General features: G+C 47.9%; 1 protein-coding gene and 1 long non-coding RNA gene across 4 annotated transcripts; one reads left to right on the forward strand and one right to left on the reverse strand.

Moving 5' to 3' along the window:
• Positions 1-545: 545 nt before the first annotated feature.
• On the forward strand, positions 546-20,793 carry AK2 (adenylate kinase 2). Of its 3 annotated transcripts, XM_036065250.2 has the most exons (7): positions 548-750; positions 8,953-9,078; positions 11,405-11,515; positions 11,645-11,739; positions 16,516-16,588; positions 17,741-17,936; positions 19,889-20,793. In XM_036065250.2, the coding sequence occupies exons 1-7, from the start codon at positions 652-654 to the stop codon at positions 19,891-19,893; spliced, it is 705 nt and encodes a 234-aa protein (XP_035921143.1). In that variant the 5' UTR covers positions 548-651; the 3' UTR covers positions 19,894-20,793. The 3 variants fall into 3 exon arrangements, with proteins under 3 accessions (XP_035921145.1, XP_035921142.1, XP_035921143.1); XM_036065252.2 differs by lacking the exon at positions 11,405-11,515 and having other exon boundaries at positions 546-750; XM_036065249.2 differs by lacking the exon at positions 19,889-20,793 and having other exon boundaries at positions 546-750; positions 17,741-18,110.
• On the reverse strand, positions 18,240-19,892 carry LOC118518449 (uncharacterized). The gene is made up of 2 exons (XR_004908632.2): positions 19,214-19,892; positions 18,240-18,483 (listed from the first exon to the last, which is right to left on the reverse strand). It is a non-coding gene; the product is annotated as an uncharacterized LOC118518449 (long non-coding RNA).
• Positions 20,794-22,863: the final 2,070 nt, after the last annotated feature.

A 22,863-nucleotide genomic window follows, 5' to 3' on the forward strand; every position in this document is an offset into this window, starting at 1 on the left:
TCTCTTGTTGAACGTTTGGGATATTGCCTTTTTTTTTGTTTTGTTCTTTGGTTTGTTTATTTGAGGCTTTTTGGCCAACTTAAGTGTTACAAGTAGTATCTTTGTTACACAAATCTTCACGCATATCTTTCTTTGATTATATCTTGAATTCCTGGAAGTGCAGTTGTTGGGCCAAAGGATATTGGATACATATTATCAATTTGTCTTCTAAGACTGATTTCACCCATTTGCACTCCCAGAGGTAATTTCATAGGAGTTCACGGGAGTTGCCAGTGTCATTAACTGTCAAAGCCAACCTGGAACTCCCAGCCGGGCCTTTGGTCTTGCTTCACTTTTTCCCGCCCACTCTGCACACCCGCCGCGAGCCCCAACCCCCCCACCCCCCCTCCCGGCGAATATGATGGCCCGCCCCTTCCTTACTCCCGTTCCGATTATGTCCAATCAAAAGCAGCCTTCTCCAGTATCGCCGCATGGTTGGTAAGTTGAAGTGTCCGTCACCCTCAGGGGCGGGCGGAGCGACCTGACGGACGTGGCGGCGGACCAGTGTTAGCGGCGAGCGGGCCGTGCGTGGCGTGCGCGGCGAGCTAGACTGGAAGCGGTGAACCTGCGAGGTGTGTGCTGGCGGGTTGAGCGGAGAGAGGCTTGGCGGCCATGGCTCCCAACGTCCCCGCGACCGAAGCGGCCCCGGAGTGTCCTAAAGGCATCCGGGCCGTGCTGCTGGGGCCTCCCGGGGCCGGCAAGGGTACCCAGGTGAGCTGCAGGGCCGGGCTTGGCGGCGGGGCTTGTGGAACTCCAAGGTCAGGACGGCCGGAGGTCCGGATCGCCTTGGAGCGCGACCGTGGGCCTAGGCCTGGGGAGGGTGTGGGGGGGCTCCTGGCCGGCGTCTGGGTTCTGCTAAGGCGTTTGGGAGAGAGTCCAACTGGAGATCGGGGGAAGTCTGAGTTAGGATTAGCGTACTGGAGGGATCTAGACTTGAGGTGTCATGTTGGGAAAATCAAAGGACGGATCCCTTAAGGGATTAAAAGCAGAAAGGGTTTGAGTGGTAGGGTGAGCCTTCGGTTGAGGCATCTAGATTACAGCCTGAGTGGAGTCAGGGACCCCAGATTCCCTGCGATATGGGAGTGGATTGTCCAGGGTTATGTTCCAGGCATTCGGGGTAGGGGGACCTTGCTTGTTAGGATTAATGATGAAGGTGGAGGAGCATCTCCGGCACGTGGGGCAGGGGGGCAGCTGGTATGTGCTGATTAGGAGTTCTAAGAGAAATGAGGTATGACCTGCGTGAGCCAGTTAAGTTGGTGAAATGGGAGAGGGCACCTCAATATACAGATAAGAAAACAGGCCCAGAGAGGTCAGGTTGCTTTCCCAAGATAGCGAAAATGACTTCATGCAGTCTGGAACCTCAGGAATCATAGGACTCCAGGAGTATGGAGTCTAAAGTTACCTTCTACCTTAGCTGACTGTGGGGCCTCACTTGGTGTCTGGGCTGTAATGGACTCATAGATCAGAGTTGGAATTTATGATCTCATTTTAAGATTTGGAAGCCCATAGGTTGGATTATCAGTGTCCCCTTCCTGCATAAGGTCTGGCATTGCTCCCCAGGCCACAGGTTCTTTTTGGTTGTTAGGTTCTTAAGAGGGAATTCCTGAAAGTCTGAGCGCCTGAGTGAATAGTGTTCTGAGGACAGCTGTGGGCCCACTTTTCCTAGCACTTGAAAAGATCTTGTCTTACTCATTCTTGGGACCCCTCTGGTACCCAGCACATCACTTGGCACTTGATGGGGTTGGAAATAGATGAAGGACACAGATTAATGGGGGTGATGACAAGGGAAGTCTGGGAGATTCAGCTCATTCCTGTGATAGTTGCTTTTTGGCTTTGGGCACTAGGTCAAGAACGACCACTTTCCCTTTTCTATAGCTGGAGCTGATTCCTCCTCGGAACTCACTGTTACCTAATCCCCTTGACCTCAGTAACTTTGAAGTCTTTTTCCCGTTGCTACCACCCTCCGTTATTAGGGAAACTGCAGCCTAGGAATGTTTAATCCCAGACTCTACAAACATTTGCTGTGAGTGAGTATAAACAGGATAGCTCAAATGCATCAATTATTTTTTCTTAGTTCATACGGAAGTTAATAATTTCATTAGTTGCATAATGAACAACCCATCCCAGTGCTGAGACAAGGGTTTTATAGTCTAGCAAGCTTTGTAACTTCTAAGCCTAAATGTCTTCACCTGAAAAATAGTGATAATACCTACCTTACTTACTCAACGTTTCATGAGTACCAAACATTGGAGCTAGAGCAGTGAACAAGACTGATAAGGTCCTTACTCATGTAGACCAAAAGCTGATAAGGATATTGGAAGATTGTGTTATATACATGTGTAGAGCACCCCTAGGTACCTAAATGACAACCTGGCACATCATAGGCGTTCAATAATTATTGACTTCCTCATCTTACACATTCCTCTCCCCCCAACTCGGATGTATTTCAGTGTAAAGGGTGATGTATTCAGGAAGTTTTGAAGGAAATTATACTTATGAGCTGATTTATAAGGGTGTGCATACAGCAGGCATTGGTCAGAGAAGGCTTTCCGGAAGTGGAGGGGATGTAACTGGGACTTGAGGAAACAAGTCTTTTAACCTCCATACACCTTTCTTTTCATAAGTGGGATAATAGGAATACTAATGGTTGTAGTTTTATGGAGTTTTAAAAAAACAGCAGTGTTCATAAATCAGAGGTTGCAAAGTGGCAGCCTCCAGAAGCATTTAGTCTACAGACACATCCTAACTTTTTTTTTTTAATTTATTTTTTCTTTAAGTAGGCTCTACCCTCCCCCCGCCCAACATGGGGCTTGAACTCAACAACCTCAGGATCTAGAGTCTCATGCTCCACTAACTGAGCCAGCCAGGCGCCACTGCCTAACTTTTTATATGTATATATTATATATGATTTTATTTATTTATTTTGAGAGAGAGGAAGCGAGTGAGAGTACAAGATGGGGGGGTGGCGTGCCAAGGGCAGAGGGAGAACACAGGGCTCGATACCAGGACCCTGGGATCATGAGCCAAAGGCAGATGAGCCAAAGGCAGATGCTTAACTGACTGAGCCACCCAGGCACCCCCTAACTTTTTTTTAATGAAGAATTTGTGGGGGGGGGGGTTAATTTTTTTTAATTTTTTTTTTTTTTTGAGAGAGAGCAAGCACATGAGAGATGGGGGGGCATGTGGGGTAGGGCAGAGGGAGAGAGAGAATCTTTTTTTTTTTTTTTTTTTAAGATTTGTTTATTTATTTGACAGAGAGAGACACAGCGAGAGAGGGAACACAAGCAGGGGGAGTGGGAGAGGGAGAAGTAGGCTTCCCTCTGAGCAGGGAGCCCGATGTGGGGCTTGATCCCAGGACCCTGGAATCATGACCTGAGCCAAAGGCAGACGCTTGATGCCTGAGCCACCCAGGCGCCCTGAGAGAGAGAATCTTAAGCAGGCTCCATGCCCAGTGCAGAGCCCAACACGAGGCTTGATCTCACCACCCTGAGATCATGACCTGAGCCGAAATCAAGAGTCAGACACTTAACTGACTGAGCCACCCAGGTGCCCCGAGTTTGAATACAAAAGAGGACTGGTCCCCATGTACCCATTACCCAGCCCCAACAACCATCAGCTGGTGGCCACTGCTTCCCCACCCACTCTCCCTTCACAAATTATTTTAAAGCAGCTCCCAGATAGCATGACCAAGGTGTATTTCCTGCTTTCTCTGCCAGCCCTGTTCACAGTTTTTTCCATGCGTCCAGCTTATACCAGTTCTTCATCTTGCAGGTCATCTCCATCAGCTCTGTCAGTGCAGCGATACACCTCTGTGAGACCCATACTCTTATTCCCCTTTTTACAGTTAGAGAAACTAAAGTTCAAAGGGCCTGTTCTCTAGTTTACGTAGCAAGTAATTGGCAGATCCTCCATCTGAATGGCTCCAAAGCCCCTGCTCTTTCTGTTGCTATCTCCTACCCTGGGTTAGATTTTTCTCCTACCCTATAGTTTTGGTGTTAGAGATGCAGAGAGCAGCCCTTGCCCTCAAGAGGATACAATACAACAAAATAGAACAAAATAGTCACCCTTTGCTCGGTTATGTGACAGGCCCCTAGTCAAAGATTTCACGTGTCGTCTGATTTAACCCTACAACCCTAGAAGGTAGGTCCTATTGTTATCCATGCCTTTTTTACTGATAAACTGAGGCCCAAAAGCTGATCTAGCCCCAGGATATACATAAAGAAGTAGCAAAGGTCGGATTTGAACTCATGACTGATTCCTGAGCAGAGTCGCCATCTTACACTATTGATATTAGTCTGGATGTAGAGGCAGAAATGAATATGCATGCACACAGTGTATACCAGTGCAAAGTACCATGTGCAAAGTGTCAGATGAGTGACTCTGACAAATGCTAGGGTAGTTCAGGGTTAGAACAAGAACTATAATTTGTCAAGAGTGTTCCGCTCTTCCTCCTACCCAGCCAGGAATGTCGGTAATATTATCCCCAATTTATAGATGAGAAAATAGTCTCAAAGAATCACTGGCCTAAGGTTACATAGTAAGTTAAGAGGCAGAGCTGATATTCAAACACAGGTTTCTGTGCTTTTTTTAAAAAAATTTTTATTGTTATGTTAATCCCCATACATTACATCATTAGTTTTAGATATAGTGTTCCATGATTCATTGTTTGTGCATAACACCCAGTGCTCCATGCAGAACGTGCCCTCTTTAATACCCATCACCAGGCTAACCCATCCTCCCACCCCCCTCCCCTCTAGAACCCTCAGTTTGTTTTTCAGAGTCCATCGTCTCTCATGGTTCGGTGCTTTTTAAAAAGCTTTTTATTGAGGTATAAGATACGTGGAGAAAGGTACAAATATCATAAGTGAGCAGCTTGATGAATTTTCACAATGTCAGTTTTCACAATTACACCTGTGTAGCTTACATCCATATCAAGAAACAGAATGTTGCCAGCGTGGTGAAGTTCTCCTTGTGCTCCCTTCCAGGCACATGTGTGCACAGACGTGTGCGTGCGCGCGCACGCACGTGCGCACACACGCGCGCGCGCGCGCACACACACACACACACACACACACACCCTTTCTCCAAGGACAGCCATTCAGGCTCTGTGGTCGATACTGTGTTTTTAATAAGGCCCTGTAATATGGATAAGAGATAGGGCTTGCCAGCTCTGCTGTTACTAGCTATGTGATCTTGGGCAATTTAGCCTCTGAATTTCATTTATATAATACAGATTAAAAATAGTTCCTACCTCTTGGGTTTGTTGTATGTCATGCATACTAAATACAGTAAAACAGTGCATGGGAAAATTGCTTGGCATGTTGCAAACACTCAAAGTTAGCTGATGTTGATGAGTCCTTATCAGAGGAAGAAGGAGTTGGGAGTATTTGGGGAGAGATATGCTCAGAATTTGCCTACAGGGAAGGGTAGAAGGGAGAGAAGCCAAAGTCCTCAGAGATACTTATGTTATGTATTTGGGAATCATACATAGAGCTGCTGTTTGCAGTGGTGCAAGGCATATAGATGGGGGGGATCTGTGGGGGTAAATTTGAAGAGCTTGGAGGTGTAGGAAGTTATTATGGAGGATACTGAACGCTAGACTAAGATATTTGGACTTCTCCCGTATTGCACTAAGGAGACGTGGAAGGCTTCTGAATGTGTGTGTGTGTGTGTGTGTGTGTGTGTTGGGGACGGGCAGGGGGGGCCCCCACGCCTGACAGTATTAGGAGATGATCCCAGCTACCTATTCAGGAGCATGGGACATGGGAGTGGGAAAGACTGGAGGCAGAGAAATAATTTCAAGGTGAAAAAATACATGAGTTTGAGATTAAATCAGACCTCAACACCTAATAGTTTCCCTTTATTTCCCTAAATGCCAGGCACTATGCTGAATGCTTTTGCATACATAATTTTATTAAATCCCCATAACAACTGAAAGTAGACGTCATTATCTGTACTCCAGGGATGAAGACACTGAGGCCTTAAGAAGGCTGCATAACTTGTTCAGGGGGGCACAGTGCGTAAATTGTGGGGCCCAGTTTCCAACCCAGATCTGTACCACCAAGGACCCAGTCTTGTGCCACCGCCCCAGGGCTTCACGAACTGTGCATTAGAATCCCCAGGGTGCCGCCTGAGAACCGCTCAGGCATAAACTTTAAGGGCGGGCCTGGTTTTGTATTTTTAGCATGTGCCCCAAATGATGGTGATAATACACTGAAGACCAAGAACATTAAACCCTCCATGCTGCCTCTCTGGTGGTTTTAGCCATTCTTACCCGTGCACCCCAAAAGCCCCCCCTTCCCCCACAGGGTTCTCACAGAGGTGATGAGCCTATTTCTCGGTCGGTGGTCAGTGAGACACAGTGGCTCAGGGCCTCAGCAGCCAGGAGTGTGGGCCAGGGGCCAACAGCACAGCCAGGCCTGCGAGCTTGTTAAAAACGCAGGTGCTCAGGCCCCACCCTGTGGAACCAGGTGATTTGGAGTAGAAGCAGTGCTCTAAAGCATAAGCTTGACGTGTGAGGGGAATATAATAAAGTTATTTCGTCAGGCTGCTTCTACAGTTTGCAAGTAAAGAGTAACGCAAAAAAGAAAGACCATGGAAGGAGGTCTTTTATTAAATGCCTACTGTGTGTCTTAATGTTTTGGGTACTTACTTCCTTTTATCCTCACAACAGCCCAATGAAGTAGACATCCCCATTTGACTGGTGAGGAAACAGATGCCAAGACGTTAAGTAACTGGCCCAAGGTCACACAGCTGTTGAGTGCCTTAGCCAGGATTCCTGTGTAAATCTGACTCCAAAGTCACCACATTGACTCCCGTGCAGCCGGGAGCATGAAGGAATTATTCTTCTGCCTTGCCATGTCTCCCCTAGTGGAACGTTCTTCCACACAGCTGTAGAATCCCATCATCCAGAACAGCACATAAGAATCCTGCAGTTTGGGGGTGATGAAACTAGAACAGTTAGGTTCTGTGGTAAGAGCTCATCTATGGTGTTTGGGTCAGCCTTCCTCCTTGAACAAGCCTGATCTCCAAAATGTTCACCCAAGTTAACTTCAACAACCAAGGAGAAAGATTGGCAGAAGAACTCAGTTCTCTGGGTATGTGGCCACCATGCCAGCCTGGAGGACCACCACTGCCAGGGGGTCCTGATCTTCATTGGTTTTCCAAAGTGCAGTTTTTAACACCTTCTTCATCTGGATTCCATTTTGTTATGAACTCATGTCTTTGCTTGAACTGAACCAGTCCATGAATCACAAACTAGAATTTGCTGCACTGAGCCCCATCTATTTCCCTTTTCTGTATGCAACTAAGAAAACTCCCAGTGCACTGGTTTGAATAAGAATCCAACCCTAGGGCGCCTGGGTGGCTCAGTCAGTTAAGCGTCTGCCTTCGGCTCAGGTCATGATCCCAGAGTCCTGGGATTGAGCCCCGCATCGGGCTCCCTGTCTCCCTCTCCCTCTGTCTACTGCTCTGCCTACTTGTGCTCTCTCTCTCTTTGTGTCAAATAAAATCTTAAAAAAAAAAAAAGAATCCAACCCTACTTATTTTATAAAACAGTTGAACCAGAATGCTAAGTATTAAGCTTCTTGAACTGATTCTATTCCTTGTGAATTCTGCGGGGCAGGGTGGGGGTGGGGTTGCCATCCCCGTTGGACTGTCCAGAGTTTCTTCCTGTTCTAGTCTTTATTCTGCTGTGTTGTCCACCAAACTAGGAGCCTGTAGAGGCCAGGGTCCATGTCTTTTGTTTTCCTGGCTCCCAGCAGGGTTCTCGGAAGAGGCACCCGTGTTTTCTTTCTGTATGAATGAACATGGAGTTAGGGCAGGGGTTACAGTACCAGCTAATGTTCATTGAGTATTTACTCTGCCTGTCCCTATGTACATATGTCGAACTCCATTTGATCCCGACAACCCAGTGATGGAGGTCCTGCTACTGTTTCCATTTGACTTAGAGGAAATTTGAAAGGTAGTAAGGTGATATAATTTTTCTCAAGTCACCTATCTAGTGATTGGTGTCTGAACCCCAAGAATTTTGACTCTGAAGCCCATGCTCTTAACCAAAGGCTATTCTGCCTCCTGAAACTACTATGTAAGTATATACTGTTAGCCAAATGCTCTTTTTATGTATCCTATCTGATCCTCAGAGCTACTTTCTGAGATGGAGCCTTTTTGCCTTCATTTTAAACGGACCAGGAAACTGAGGCTCTGAGAGGAAAGAGGAAGAACCAGGCGTGCCTGGGGGGAAACCCGCATTCCTCACGCGGCCCCAGCTGCCTCCCAGGCCCGTGGCCACCGTCCTTGACAGTGGCACATTCATTCCTTTGGGAAGTATTCATTTAACACATTATATACCAGGCATTGTGCTGAGTGCTTTACATACGTGAACTCATTTCAGCTTCACAGCAGCCAGGGCACCTGGCCGGCTCCGCCAATACAGCATGTGACTCTTGATCTCGGGGTCAGAAGTCTGAGCCCTACATTGGGTGTAGAGATTACTTCAAAATAAAAATCTTAAATAAATAAATAAACCCACAAACTTCGCAGCAACCCTGTGAGGTACTGATACTGCTATTTTGATTCTTCCCATTTATAAACTGAGGCTTCTGTGTCACTCGTGTGTGTCTAGTGGAAGTTGTGAGAATAGCTAATATTTATGACCACTTCCTGTGTGCTAGGCACAGTTTTCAGTGTTTTACAGGTATGAGGTCGTAGAAATCTTACTGTAACCCTGTAGTCGTTCTACGTTAGAATGTAACATCAGGTACTCTTAATCTCTATTATAGGTAAGGAAATCAGCATTTGCCAAAGTTCACAGAGCCAGTGAGTGAGAGGGCCAGGTTCACACCTGGGCAGCCTGATGCCAGGGCCTTCAGTGTTAACTCTATCTTGGTTTTCATCTCCCCCCCCCCCCCACAGGCACCCAAATTGGCCGAAAACTTCTGTGTCTGCCATTTGGCTACTGGGGACATGCTGAGGGCCATGGTGGCGTCTGGCTCAGAACTGGGGAAAAAGCTGAAGGCCACTATGGATGCCGGGAAACTGGTAGGTTTGGTGGTACCAGTGAATGTGGATATTCCTGAGTCTCATCTCTGCTGCCTCATTTGGTGGCCACCAGCCACGTGGAACCATGAAAATTAATTTAGATTTAATTGAATTGAAAATTCAGCTGCTCAGTCTCACTTGCCGCATTTCAAGGGTTTGTTAGCACAGATTTAGAACATTTCCATCATTGTAGAAAGTTCTGTCGGACAGCCTTATGCTACGGGCTGTTCTAACAAACACAAACTACATGAACTTCTAGAGTAGCAGGTTACATGGTACATTCTGAATGTGTGGCATTTATTTTATTCACAGTATTCTTTTTTTATATGTATATTTTTTATTTTATTTTTAAGTAGGCTCTACACCCAATGTGGGGCTTGAACTCACAACCCTGAGATTAAGAGTCGCTTGCTCTACTGACTAAGCCAGCCAGGTGCCCCTGTTTACAGTATTCTTGAGGTCCCTTTGTGCTGATGCCTTTTGTAACACGCCCTGGTTTTAGAGTCAAAAATGAAACTGCCATCCCTAGGCCAGAACTCAAGGATGTATCTGAGAGAGGATGGAAACCACAGAGTGTTTTAACTCTATTTTTGTGGTTCTGTGTTCTGTGTTTCTAACAGTGGATTGCTTGGCGATTGACAAAAGTAATTCCTCCTATTTGGGGGATATAATAGCATTTTCTTACGTTTTTAGTCCAGTTGATCCAATGGGTTGATTATTATAATCTATTATCTACTAAATCTTCTTTGATTAGTGCCAGAGCTTAGTTGTAACTGAGTTATTCTGGGACTTGGCCTCTGGGAGTCACCTTCAGGCATTTTAATAAACTAGAACACCAAGAAAACATTTAAATTACAGAAACAATGGTTATAGTATAGAATATTCATGAGCAAGAAGATACACCGTGTTACAAGTACTTACAAAGTTACAAATCATTTGCTTCCTTAACATTTTCCCTGGTTTCTTTTAAGATTTGATTTTTTTATTTGACAGAGAGAGAGAGAGAGAGTAAGAGAGGGAGAAACAGACTTCCCACTGGGCAGGGAGCCTGATGTGGGACTTGATCCCAGGACCCTGGGATCATGACCTGGAGCCAAAGGCAGACACTTAACTGACTGAGCCACCCAGGCACCCAACATTTCCCTCTTTTAAGTTCATACATGAAGATGATCAGATTTACCATTTTGGGGGAATGAGAGGAGAAAAAGGTATATTTATTATCTGGGAATCACCTTCAGAAGTCATTTTGTGCTTGGCCCTCTGGTCTTCTCATATCTTCGAATGTTGGTTGGGGAAGGCCTTGGGCTTTGCCTTTATCTCTGAATTACCTCCTGGCAGGCTTTGAGATTGCATAGCTGTATCCGGGGTACCCCTTCCCGCCCACCTGCCCCTTTACTCTAGCTTTCCCTTCGTGTTTGTGAGACCTTGAGCTAAGCCAGAAAGCTAGATATTTTGGACTTTGGGTCTTGCGAGAAGATCTTGTACTGAGAAAAAATTGGCTTATGGCCATGAGATTGCTTATCTCCAGCCTTCACTTCCTCACAGAGCTTGTACTTTGTCCCCAAGTTCACAGGCAGTCCCAGGAGATAAGAGCGTTAGCAGCCTTCACTGTCATGCTGGTAGGGAACTTCTCTTTCTATGAAAGCTCAGGAGGAAAACCAGTTTTCGGAAGCTGAGAAGGGTCCTCATTGGGGCTTTTAGAGAGACCAAGAGGTGTGTTGGCCTAGCGCCTCACTTCCTTGGTTCTGACCCAGTCTTGCCAATTCAGTGACCTTCTCTGTTACTTCATGTCCAGGATGGCCTGGACCACTTTACTGTTAGCCTAATCAGAATTGTGAAACAGGGAAAGTTGGTACCTTTCTGCATTTTGGTTGAGCCCCATTCTCCCATGGAGCCCTCCTCAGTGATCTCTCAGCCAGAGGCCCTCATCTTTCTTGTGCCTTGAAGACAGCTGCTTGCTGATGACCTATTATCTGATGGAAAGGATCCTGACAAATGGCTAGAGAGGGCCTCAGGACCTAAGACACGGAAGCCTCCTGTCCAGGTGACAGGCAGTGGGATCCTCTTCCCTCACCCAGATTGTTGGGACACAAAAAAAATCTCAAGTGAAGAGAACACATGTGGCAACGACAAAAATCATGAAACTGAATTTTCTTTGGAACGTGGAGCCACTCCACATTTGCTCTAATTTTTGCTTCTTTGGGGTCAAGAAAACATGCTGTTTGGTAATCAGGTTATACAGACACAAACTTGTGGCCCTGGAGTTAGGCTCATGTCACCTAATTAACAGATTTAAGCCCAAGGCTGTCTTGTTCTTAACTTCCAGGTGAGCGATGAAATGGTAGTGGAGCTCATTGAGAAGAATTTGGAGACCCCTCAATGCAAAAATGGTTTTCTTCTAGATGGCTTCCCTCGGACTGTGAGGCAGGCAGAAATGGTGGGTGCCTTGAATTTGTGTCACTGATGCATGAAAATGAACTCTTGACCTGTTATCTCTTAATCACTTTGAGGGAGATGGCTCCAGTCAAGCTCTGGTAGTTTAGGTGGGCCATATACTCTCTTGCAGCTCGATGACCTCATGGAGAAGAGGAAAGAGAATCTTGACTCTGTGATTGAATTCAGCATCCCTGACTCTCTGCTGATCCGAAGAATCACAGGAAGGTATTTGTCCTCTGAAGATCTCTCCTGGGCCTGCCTCCTCTGAGCTTTATCAGACCAGCAGAGCTGCTCTTGCCCAATCCCAGCCAGGCAGCGTACTGCCATTTTAACATGGGTTGGTCTTATTTGATGACATCCATTGAAATGGTGACATGGGATAGGGATATGTGGAAAGAAGAGCAAGGGATTTGAAGTCAGACAGCATCTCAGGCCTGTCACCTTTTAACCCTGACCCTAGGCAAGTTTCTTAACCTCTCCAAGGCTGGTTCCTCCTCTGTAGAGTGGGGTTAATAAGACCTGCTTCGAGGAACCGTTGCGCATTTTAGATACCATGACGTGCATGGTTCAGAGCCTTGCTTACGGTAGGTGCTTCAGAAAGATTCCATTCCTTACATGGTTATCTCCAGGGCCCTGAAATCTGGTTTCGGTTGGGAGTTGCCATACCTTGCTGTAGGTTTTGTAGTGTGAAAATAATATGACCACTGACACAAAGTTTAGAAAATGGAGGAAAATTTTGCTCATGGTACAGCCACCTCAGCCAAACCCACTATTGCTTTGCTGCATGTTTCACTTTCAAATACTTATTTCGGGGCGCCTGGGTGGCTCAGTCCATTAAGCGTCTGTCTCTTGGTTTTGGCTCAGGTCGTGATCTCAAGAGTTGTGAGATCCGGCTCCGCGCTCAGCATGGAGTCTGCTTCGGATTCTCTCTCCCTCTTCCTCTGCCCACCCCCTCACTCTTTCTTTCTCTTGCTCTCTCTCGCTCTCGCTCTAAAATAAATAAATAAATCTTTAAAAATAAATAAATAAATAAAGTGCTCGTTTCTTGGAGCACCAGCCCGACTCAGTGAAGCATGCAATTCTTAATCTCAGGCTGTAGGTTGGAGCCCCTTAAGTGGTGTAGAGTTTACTTAAAACAGTAAATAAATAAAATCTTTAAAGTACTTGTTTCTCTGTAGTAGTCACCATTGAACACAGACATGCTTCTGTTTCTGAACAAGTTTGCTCTGGAAGGTCCACTGTTTTAGGCTATAATTTCCTCTACGCTGTATCACTGTCCGCTCTGCCATCTGCCTTGTGCCTTCCAGAAATATGTGGGAAGCTCTCGGCCACTAATAGACCCTCCTCCCATTCTCATCTTTATTGTGGGCTATGGCTTTTATATCCCTTAGTCATTTTAATGGAGTCTCAGGAAGGTGGTCAGCCTACCGTCTTGAACCAGACACCCATGGCCATTATTTTTAATTGCTGCTTGGTATTTCACAGTAGACGAGCCATCATTTACTTACTTGTCCCCTTATTGTGGTACAGTTGTGTTTTTTTATGGTTGTCTGCTGTTAATTTGATGCTGTGACCATCATAGTACATGTAAACTTTTGGATTTAATTAGAGGGAAAATGTTTCCTTGTTGTAAATTTTATTAAGTTGATTTCCTCATGAGGTTGCACATTTTTTCCATGTGCCTGCAGTCCGTATCTTCAAGGCGGGAGGTAGACATGTAAACAGACAGCGGGGTGAGTGTTACAGGTGTTTTCCTGAGAGGCTACATTAGATACAGTGAATCCACCTTATATTAATTTTTTGTTCAAATGTCCAGGTTTCCTGTTTCTAGCTATTCCATAGGCACCTTCAATACAGGAACGTCTGTATTTTTGCGTCCCCACTGGCAGAGCAGACAAAGTGGAGGCAGGCCAAGAAGTGGTAAGGTTGACAGGGAGGGACATCACCAGGGCTGGGGTCCCTGATGTACAAAGCAGATGTTAGCAGTACTAGTTGACCCTGGGGGCCTTTGCATCGATTGGCCCATGTTCCTGAGTGCCCATTCTGTGTGCAGCACCGTACTAGACTCGGGTAGGGGACCAGGAGAGGGTAGAGAAGAATAATATGCCCATCTCTGACCTCAGAGTCTACAAGCCATACAAGAAACCTGGGCTTGTTAGCGCAGTGGGTAGTCCTAAGGAGCGAGCCTGGGAACAGGAAGGGAAGGCTGCCTAGGGGAGGAGCAATGTCAAACATGGCCTTCCTGGATGGAGAGGATTTCGGTGAGGCTCTCCGGGAAGAGAGTAGAGGCGGGAATGAGTATGGGTTAGGGGAGGGCCTCTAGCTGGAGCTGGTGGCAGAATGTCTGTCCACAGTTGGAGGCAGGATCTGGAGGGCTGGGTGGCAGAACAAGTGCTGTTGGGAGGTCGGATGGGCGCTTGACTGGGGAAGATTCGCCAAGGTGAAGAGGGTAGGCATATCAGTCATGGGATGTTCTTAAGCCATGAGGTGTTATGGCAAGAACAGCATTCTAAGAACATTAGTTTGGCCCTGGCATACAGGCTAAACTGGGGGAAAGGAGAAACGGACAAGAGCCCACCTAGGAGGCTGATTCTGATCCCCATGTGGAGGCTTTTAACTGGGGTTGGCTGGTGGGGAACAGAGAGATACTGAAGAGCAAACTACAGGATTGTTGTAGAGGATGAAGAAGACTCAGGGTCTAGGTTTGGGAGTGAGTGGTGTGGTGTGACCCTCTCCCTCACAGAGGAAGAAACAGGACACGCCAGGCTGGTAAAGTTGTTTTCAAATTCCCTCTATGGGTCAGTGGAAGAACTAGCACTGAAAGCCCACTTTCTGCCTTCTAGTCCACTACAGATGGTTGGAAGACAAAGAGGCAGGAACTAGTTGGATCTTATTTAAATCTGACATGATTAAACCCCACTGTAAATATCTTTGATTAGCTCTGACCTCACTTCTGACAATATTATGAGTCATTACTTTATGTTTTGAATACCTATGGTTGGCGGTTGTTGGTTTTAACTTTTTCAGTGTTGGCTCTCTGTTGGCTACTAATTATCCTACCAGTTGGCTGTCCTGATGTCTCAAGTCATCCCCACTTCGCAGCTGAGAAAACAGGCATCTGAAGTGTGATACTCAAGACAGCAGTGGCTCTAGAACCCCAGCCTTGATCCCTCCACATCACGCCCTCCATCGCTAGGTCCGGCTCTTAGAGCTATTGCGGTTGGTGCTGAGGCCGATCCCACTTTGAAAACTTGGATCTTGGACTTACTTTCATTTCCCTTCAAGGGAATGAGCCTTTAAATGAAGTCTGAGTGGGGAAGGAGCAGTGTGCTGTATGTAACTGGAGGGCTGAGGGAATCGGAGTAAGCGAGAGATGTAGGGATGTGGCAAGGAAAGGGTCGTGTCTGCCGCAGCCTGGTTGCTGTGGTTGCTGTGTGCCTTGTGCTCTCCAGAAGGTGAAGAATCATGGTCCACGGGCTCATGCTTGCAGCCCTTCGCAGAGGGAAAGCTGTAGCTGAGCCCAGCAGCCTCTCCCTGGGTCTCCCAGTGGAGGCACCAGAGGAACCTCGCCAGCGACTCAAATAAAAGAGGGCCTGACCTCCTGTCACCTAACAGGTCGGACCACTCAGTGTAGCTTATTTTACTCAGCCATCACCTTTCCCCCACCAATGTTGTAAATGAACCACTTGGCCCCCCAAAAGTGTGCTGTCAGGAGAGAGCAGGGGAGGGGGAGAGGGAGAGAGAATCTCAAGCAAACTCTGCACTGAGTGTGGAGACTGATGCGGGGCTCAGTCTTACGACGCTGAGATCATGACCTGAGCCGAAACCAAGAGTCGGACACTGAACCGACTGAGCCACCCAGGTGCCCCTGCCCAGGCTTTGATAGTCTGACCTGGACTTTCCCAGCTGATGTGCTGAGATAGCGATCCCCTCGGCCATCAGAGCAGCTGGGTAGGCCTGGGTTATTCCGGAGGGGAAGCACACAAGTACTGCATGAATATTTCTGCGTGTGCCAAGAGGTGAAAAATGTTGGGAAGCTCTGGTGTAACAGACCTTCATGAGGAGAGCAGACGTCCGTTCAGTAAGAAAGCCTGGGTTGGCACAAACTTAGGAAACTAGACAGGCCCTGGCTGCTAGCAGGGTTTGGCCTGCCTTCTTCCCTTCTTAGGTTTCTGGGCTCCCATGGTGTGGCCACTCCCAGTCAGGAACTCAGGTTTGCAGCCCAAGGGGGCACAGCACAGATGGGGTGCCCAGCTACATTTTCAGTGCCAGCTAAATGCTTTATTCTTGGGCACTTTATGACTTGTTGAGTAAGTCATTTCTCCTGGAGCCAGTGTTCATATTGCTTGGCCCTCCGATGCTTGGGCCGCCTTTTATCTATGTGATCGCAAAGGGGTGCTGCCCTGTCTGGTGGTGTTTGCATCTGCAATACATATTTTTCCATCACACCTTTCTGGTTTTTGTAACCAAACTGGGATAGAAAATAGGGTTAGCTTCTTTGTCCTCTGGCCCCCGTAGCACGTTGCACAAATCTCTATTAAAGGATGGGTCACAGTTATTTTAGGTTTTTTCCACATTTGTTCCTCCTACTAGAATAAGCACTGCTTGTGATCAGGGATCTTGACTCGTTGCAGTGTGGCCCCTGGATTCAGCATAAGGCCTGAATTGGACTAAGCACTTAGTAAACGTTTATTGGGTGAGTGGGTGAATAGATTGAATGGCTGTGTGAGACCAGCACCTGGTTCCTGAATTAGGTACTTACGCCAGCCTTGGCAGCCAGACACTCATCACGTTGGAGCAAAATAGAAATCATACTCCGTCTGGCATAAGCTCTCCTGGAAGCCCAGTTATCTTCCCAAGCAAGAAACGCCTATAGCTGGGTTCTGTGCCCGGTGAAGTCCTCACGTCCAGCTCCTCTGTCATTGCTTGTCAACTTGGAAACCCCTGGGGTGCAGGGATACTTTCAAGCAACCTGACTCATGTTCGTTTGCTGTCTTTCAGGCTGATTCACCCTCTGAGTGGCCGTTCCTACCACGAGGAGTTCAACCCCCCAAAGGAACCCATGAAAGATGACGTATGTAAACCCAGGACAGGAAATTGCCTTTTCCTTCCTTCCCCTTTATTCCTTTCTGTTCTTTGTTCTTTCCATCTTCCCTTTATTCCTACCAATATTATTAACCATGAGAAATATCACCGACCAAGTAAATCACGTGGGCTGTGGCTCTTCTGTCTACACAGCGGCTCCCCCGGTGGTTTACTGTTTGACTGTCGCTACCAGCACCGGCTACTTCGTAGTGCCCGGTTTATACCTGTCTTTGGTCCAGAGCAGCCCCTCTCTGGTATCACGGTGACCCAAATGGTTGACTAATCCCAGGAGGCGGCTTCTTGGAAGCCCAGAAGGAGAGCCAAGCTAGGAGAACAGGACTGAAGAGAAACGTGTTGACTGGTCCTACTTCGAAAGAATGTCCCCTCTCTCTGGTGACTCTGCTGTGTCCTACAGATTCAGACTATTTGGGCTAGATTAACATCGCCAAGTGCTCTTGACAGTCTTGCAGATGTAACAGGGAGGGTCTCATAGATGTTCACTGTAACATTTGCCGTAACTAGTCCATTTCGTCTGTTTTAGAACATGCAGGCAATAGTAAGAATCTCCTGAGTTTGCCTTTGTCACTTGAGACAAGTTCGTCAGGTCCTACAAGTTTCCAAGCCTTCGTGTCATCTTAGTCACATTTCCCACGGTCGGGAATTCTGCCATTCAGAGTTCTTTCTCACTCCACTTGCCACTTTCAGAACGCTGAAGGCCAACACCCTAGTGAAAACACCAAAGACTTCGGTGACTAAGGTGACAATGGCGAATGCATCTCTGATTTTGATGTATTCTCCTGGTCTCGGGGGCCTCTATCTTTCTTGCTTCTGACCCTAGAAGTGTTCATCTTGGAAGCCAAGCAACCTGAGCAGAAGCTGTGAGAGAGGGGCCTTGCCCGTCTTCCTCCCACAAACCCCCTTCCTCATGCTTTGCTGCCTCAGGCTCCCCGGCTCCTCTGGACTGGTTGGTCTGCTCCTGGGACCAACTTCCCGGGAGTAGCAAAGCTCTTTAGAGCCCTTTAGTGGAGGGGATCTAGATTGTCTGTCTTTCCCTCCGATGGCCTTTGGGAGCAGACAGCATCGCAGATCTGGAAACCTTGCTAACAGTCCCAGACTTTCACTGCCCCCTTCCCGTTCTCAGATCACTGGGGAACCCTTGGTCCACCGATCAGATGATAATGAGAAGGCCTTGAAAATCCGCCTGGAGGCCTACCACACTAAGACCACCCCGCTGGTGGAGTACTACAGGAAACGAGGGATCCATTCTGTCATCGACGCCACCCAGACCCCTGACGTCGTGTTTGCCAGCATCCTAGCGGCCTTCTCCAAAGCCACATGTAAAGACTTGGTTATGTTTATCTAACGTTGGGTCCAAAAAGGAATTTCTTTCTACCTATCCCTGTTGAGGGAGTGGGTGGGAATTGCAGAGCAGGCAGAGGGAAGCTTCCTCAGGCCAGCAAGAATACCATTTGTTGTATCAATTAAAAAAGCACTTGCTTGATGTATCTTTAGCGTGTGTGCAACTCTCATCTCATGTGTGTGTGTGTGTGTGTGTGTGTGTGTGTGTGTGTGTCATTGGCTTAAGTACATGTACACTCTTCCTTCTTTCTAAGGTACAGACAAGGTTGCTTTACCAGCTGTTTACTTCTTTAGGCATACTCCTGATTTTTATTTATTTTTACCAAGATAACCTAACTCAGGTATCTGCCGGGCACCGCAGTTCTAGAACCTCATGGTATCTAGTCCATCTCCAACAGCTGAGTAGAAGCCCAGGATCACATAAAGTCAAGCAGGGCCAAAGTTCCCGGTGGCAGATGTTGGCAGGGAATCCCACTTGTTTTCTACCCCACCATGAAAAGCCATATGAGTCGGTTCATTTTTTCCCTAAATGGAAAGAAAAGGCATTTATGCTACAGATCTCAGAAATAACTGGGAGAGGGTATCACCATAGAAAGATCCAGGCTGAGTTGGAATATTTCTGTGATCTGCATCACAGTGCTATAAAGTAGGGATCATTTGGGACCTGTGTGTAAAAACTGAATTGTTGCCAAAGAATTGAACCCAAGTAGACAGTCCTTTTGAATTCAGACTATCTTCTGAACATCCAGGCTGGGCATCTGAGAGCAGCCAGTCCACTTCCCAAAGAGACCAGGGTAGGTTTGTTTTCATTTTTAATGTTTGCCTCCCTTTCCAAGTATGAACAAAACAGTGATTGGGAGGTGATCTATTCTTGGCCTCGTTTTCATTCGAGTTTACTCAAACCCAGTCTCTCCAGGATATGAAACCTCAATCAGATGTGTCTCTTTTAAACTCAGACTCTGTCCACAGACTCCCCAAGAAAAGATCACCCAAAATAAGATCACCTATGACAGTAACCAGCTTTTATTCCTAACTTTAGCTCCCCCAACTATTAAGCATTTCCTGAGGTCCATGCTGTGCCGTTTGACTTGCGGCAAACAGATGAATTAATAGACTGTTGGGAGAGGCCACAAAACGGTGGCCTCTGGAAAAACATTGGAAAACCAGTGGCAGGCCCAGTAAATAAATGCCGCCTGCCCTAGCATAATCTGCTGACTTGGTGCAGAGGGCTCTAGAGTCCCAGTCCCCGTCTGACCTGAGTCTCCTGCTGCTGTCTGTGGAACGGTCAGAGGGCTTGTCCCCAGTCTGCCTGGAAGCTGGGCATGGGTACGTGGCCATCTTGCTTCCCTTTGATCTGGTTCAAGTGAGCGTCTGCTAGTTCTGCTCTGCCTTGCTTCCCTGCCTGTAAACTAACTCCGCCCATTCTGAGCAGAAACCTAGTCTGGTGTGGGGCATTTCTGGGAAGCACATGACTTCAAGGAAGAGGACTGAAACCAAAACTATGAGCCGTGTCTGCAGGGGTCTGGAGCCCTTCTCTGGGGGAGGGAGGCCTCACAGATCCTGGAGTCCACTACCCTTTCACAGGGGACAGTTGCAGGCACTTGGCCTCGAGGTGGCAGACCTTGAATGTTTGCTAATTGAACGTGTGTGATCTTTGCCCATCCATCTACATTCACGTGCGCATATTTGGGCTGCTGGTGAACCTAGAACATGCGGGATGCGTATGTCCTTTTGAGGGTGGTCAGGATTTAGATTTTTGCTTCATTTGATTACACAGCCTTGACCTCAGCAGGATTGAGAGCTTTCTCCTGACAGAAATGTCCAGTGTCTGATGCATTTGGTTGCTGGGGCATGCATGCCAGCCCTCCTGTTATTTACTTGGTTTTTAAAAACCCGTTTTGTTCTCTCTCTTGTTTCCTCTCTATTTCAGCCTAGTAACAGAAGGCCAGGCGAGACTGCACCACTCTTCATCACCCTGCGGCGTGATCCCTGCTCTTTAGGTGCTGGGCAGAGGGGAGGGGTGGTCAGGGTGAGGATGGAGAGGGAGGAATGATGAGGGCCCAAAAGGAGTAACGAAGAGCAGCAATGTGGTAGTGAGGCCGTCTTCACATGTCCTAGAGGAGTCTGAAAAAGTACAGAGGAAGGGTGAAATTAATTTAAAAAAAAAAAAAAACTGATTAGAGGCTGTAAATAGAAATAGGGAGGTACAGTATCGTTTCTGAGGAACCCAGGTTTCATTTACTGTGGATTGGTGACAATATATTTTAAAGCCAAGTGCCCTAAGACCTCAGTTTTTATCTCAGAGCCTCATGGGTTGCCAGCCTAAGAATGTAGGAAGTCAAACTATTGTTCTCTCTTTCTGAAAGCTTGGAACAGCGGAGGCTTTGACTCCTAGCCCTGGTTCTCCGCACCATGAGATCAAAAGATCATCTCCACGTTGGAAAGAGATGGGGGGGGGGGGGGCGTGTTCATGGGGGCGGTGGCTCAGCCAATCACGTTTACTGGAGTTGTGGGGAAGGCGGGGCTGGTCTCCCTCCTAATGACACACTGCTGTGTGCCAGTCCACCCATTTTCATGGGTCAGCTCCCAGCAGCCACCCAGCAGCCCTGCACTCTTACCATCTTGCATCCACGATGTGGGAAGGGACACTTGTTAATAAAGGAGCAAGTGTCCTAAGCAACATAATCCAAAGATTGTCCTTTCCATCCTCAAATCCTGTGGCTGGGATCACTCGTCAGCACTGTGATGTATTATTTTCAATGAGGTGCCTTTCTTAACTGACCATATGCTGCCTTGTTTGGCCCCTAAATCAATAAAGTATGTTAAAAATTTGTATCCCCTGTTGTGGCATTTTTTTGATGAATTTTTTTGGGATCTGGGCTAGGAAAAAAAAGGCATTGAATTCTGAATCTGGCTTGGAAGCCCCTTCTTGTCACTAGAAGTCACAAGGCAGGGAGGTCCAAGTGTGTGCTCATAAGATGAGCCACACCCTCTTGAGCCTCAGCTCAGACACAGGCAGGACAAGGCAGCTCGGCTTCGTGGAGACCCCGCCGTGCTTGGAGCTCAGAGGAGGTGTGAGGAATCCCAGCCAATCATTGACTCTGCTCCTGTTTCCTTGTCTGAAAAAAGAGGGGTGTGATCCCACCTTCACAGACTTGTTGGCATTAAATGAAGTTTATAAAAAGCAGCTTTGTGCTTGGCACCTGGCACACAACGGACACTTGATAAATGTTAGTTGGATCCGAATATATACAAATATAGCTGCTTCGTGCCGGGCTGGGGAATTGTTGAGTGGACAGCTGTCCACAGCCTAGAAAGCCAGTGCTTCTCCTCCCTAGCCAGATTTTTGGCTGTCTCTTCAGCTGTCTCTTTTTTTTTTTTTTTTTTTTTTTTAAGATTTTATTTATTTGAGAGAGAGAGAATGAGAGACAGAGAGCATGAGAGGGAGGAGAGTCAGAGGGAGAAGCAGACTCCCTGCCGAGCAGGGAGCCCGATGCGGGACTCCAGGATCATGACCTGAGCCGAAGGCAGTCGCTTAACCAACTGAGCCACCCAGGCGCCCTCTTCAGCTGTCTCTTTAACACTCCTGGTTGCTTCTTTATAAATCCATTTTTTGCTCAGCAGAAGAGCCAAGCTGAAGCTCTCAGGCTCTTTGGAAGGGCTGCCTCTGCGGGTTGGTTTCTGCGAAATGACTGCTATTCCCGAAACCAGAGGAAGCCGGGCTGGGAGCACTGCCGTCCTTCAGGCTTTCTTGTTCTGGAGTGATCCAGGGTGGTCACGGGCATGTTAAATGCCGCTTCTTGAGCCAGCGCCTCCCTCTGCTTCCCCACCTCCCCACATCTACAGTCATTCAGGTGCCAACACGACTGACTGGCTCTGATCTTTCTGTTCCCTGAGCTGTTTAAATGCCCCATGAAAGCATTCTTCCCTTCCTTGGTCATCATGCAACAAACTGGGGGAGACATTCGTGGACCCAGCCCAGGAGGCCGCAGCGTGGTGTGGTTGAGAAGAATGGCCTGAGAAAAGACCGGGAGACCTCTCGTTCGCGTCTTTCGCCTTGGTGTCCCCATCCGGAAGCTGACTGGAACCGCTCCCGGGCCGGCAGCACTGACACCAGGCCAGGTACTGCGCACGGACCTCGTAGCCAAGACCTTCCCCGGCCCTCCTGGGGCATCCGGGCGGTCGGAGCTGTCCTCCTGTCTTACAGGTGAGGCCATCAAGGCCTGGAGCGGCGAGGTCACACAGAGGAGGCCAAGTCGGCATGCCGAAAGCAGCCTCTGCACCTGAGCCTGTCCCATTGACCTTGTCGCTGAAGTGATTCAGCGACTTGGGCAGCTCTCCAGTAAGACGGGCCCCTCCGGGTGCCTTCCTGTTCGTGGCCGCTCACTGCCAGTCTGAGGACCCAGGGAAAGCGTCCCAGGCTGTCTTGTGGGCACAGAGCATTGCAGACAGACAGAACGAAGGGCAACGTTGGCCCTCAGGAGGCCTCAGCAGTTAGCCTCAGCAGTGTTTCTTGGGAAGACCGCTCAGTGAGTCAGAAGACAGACTGCTGCTGCACCTCCTCCGCCGTGAGACCCCAGGCGAGGTACCTCCCCGTCAGTAGAACAGAAATGGCCGCTTGCCCCTCGGGTGTGCTGACAACCCCGGTGAGCGGATTCCGGGCACATCGCAGACGCCCGGGACATTGCTGATGGCGTGCAGAGAGAAAATGCAAGCCTTGGCGACAGCCCTCTAAAGTTGTATGCAGGATTCCGTATTTTTGTATTTTCCTAATTACTGATCGTTTCGTATGACCTTACGCTTCCTGGATGATAGGCCCTGCGTCCACGCTCTCACTTCTCGGAAGCCTGGGGGAGTGAGCGCTGCCCTTATTTCCGCGGGCCGCAGGTGCACCCGGGAGCGGCA

This window comes from Halichoerus grypus, chromosome 5 (genome assembly GCF_964656455.1).
Source record: "Halichoerus grypus chromosome 5, mHalGry1.hap1.1, whole genome shotgun sequence".
Classification (NCBI taxonomy): Eukaryota; Metazoa; Chordata; class Mammalia; order Carnivora; family Phocidae; genus Halichoerus; species Halichoerus grypus.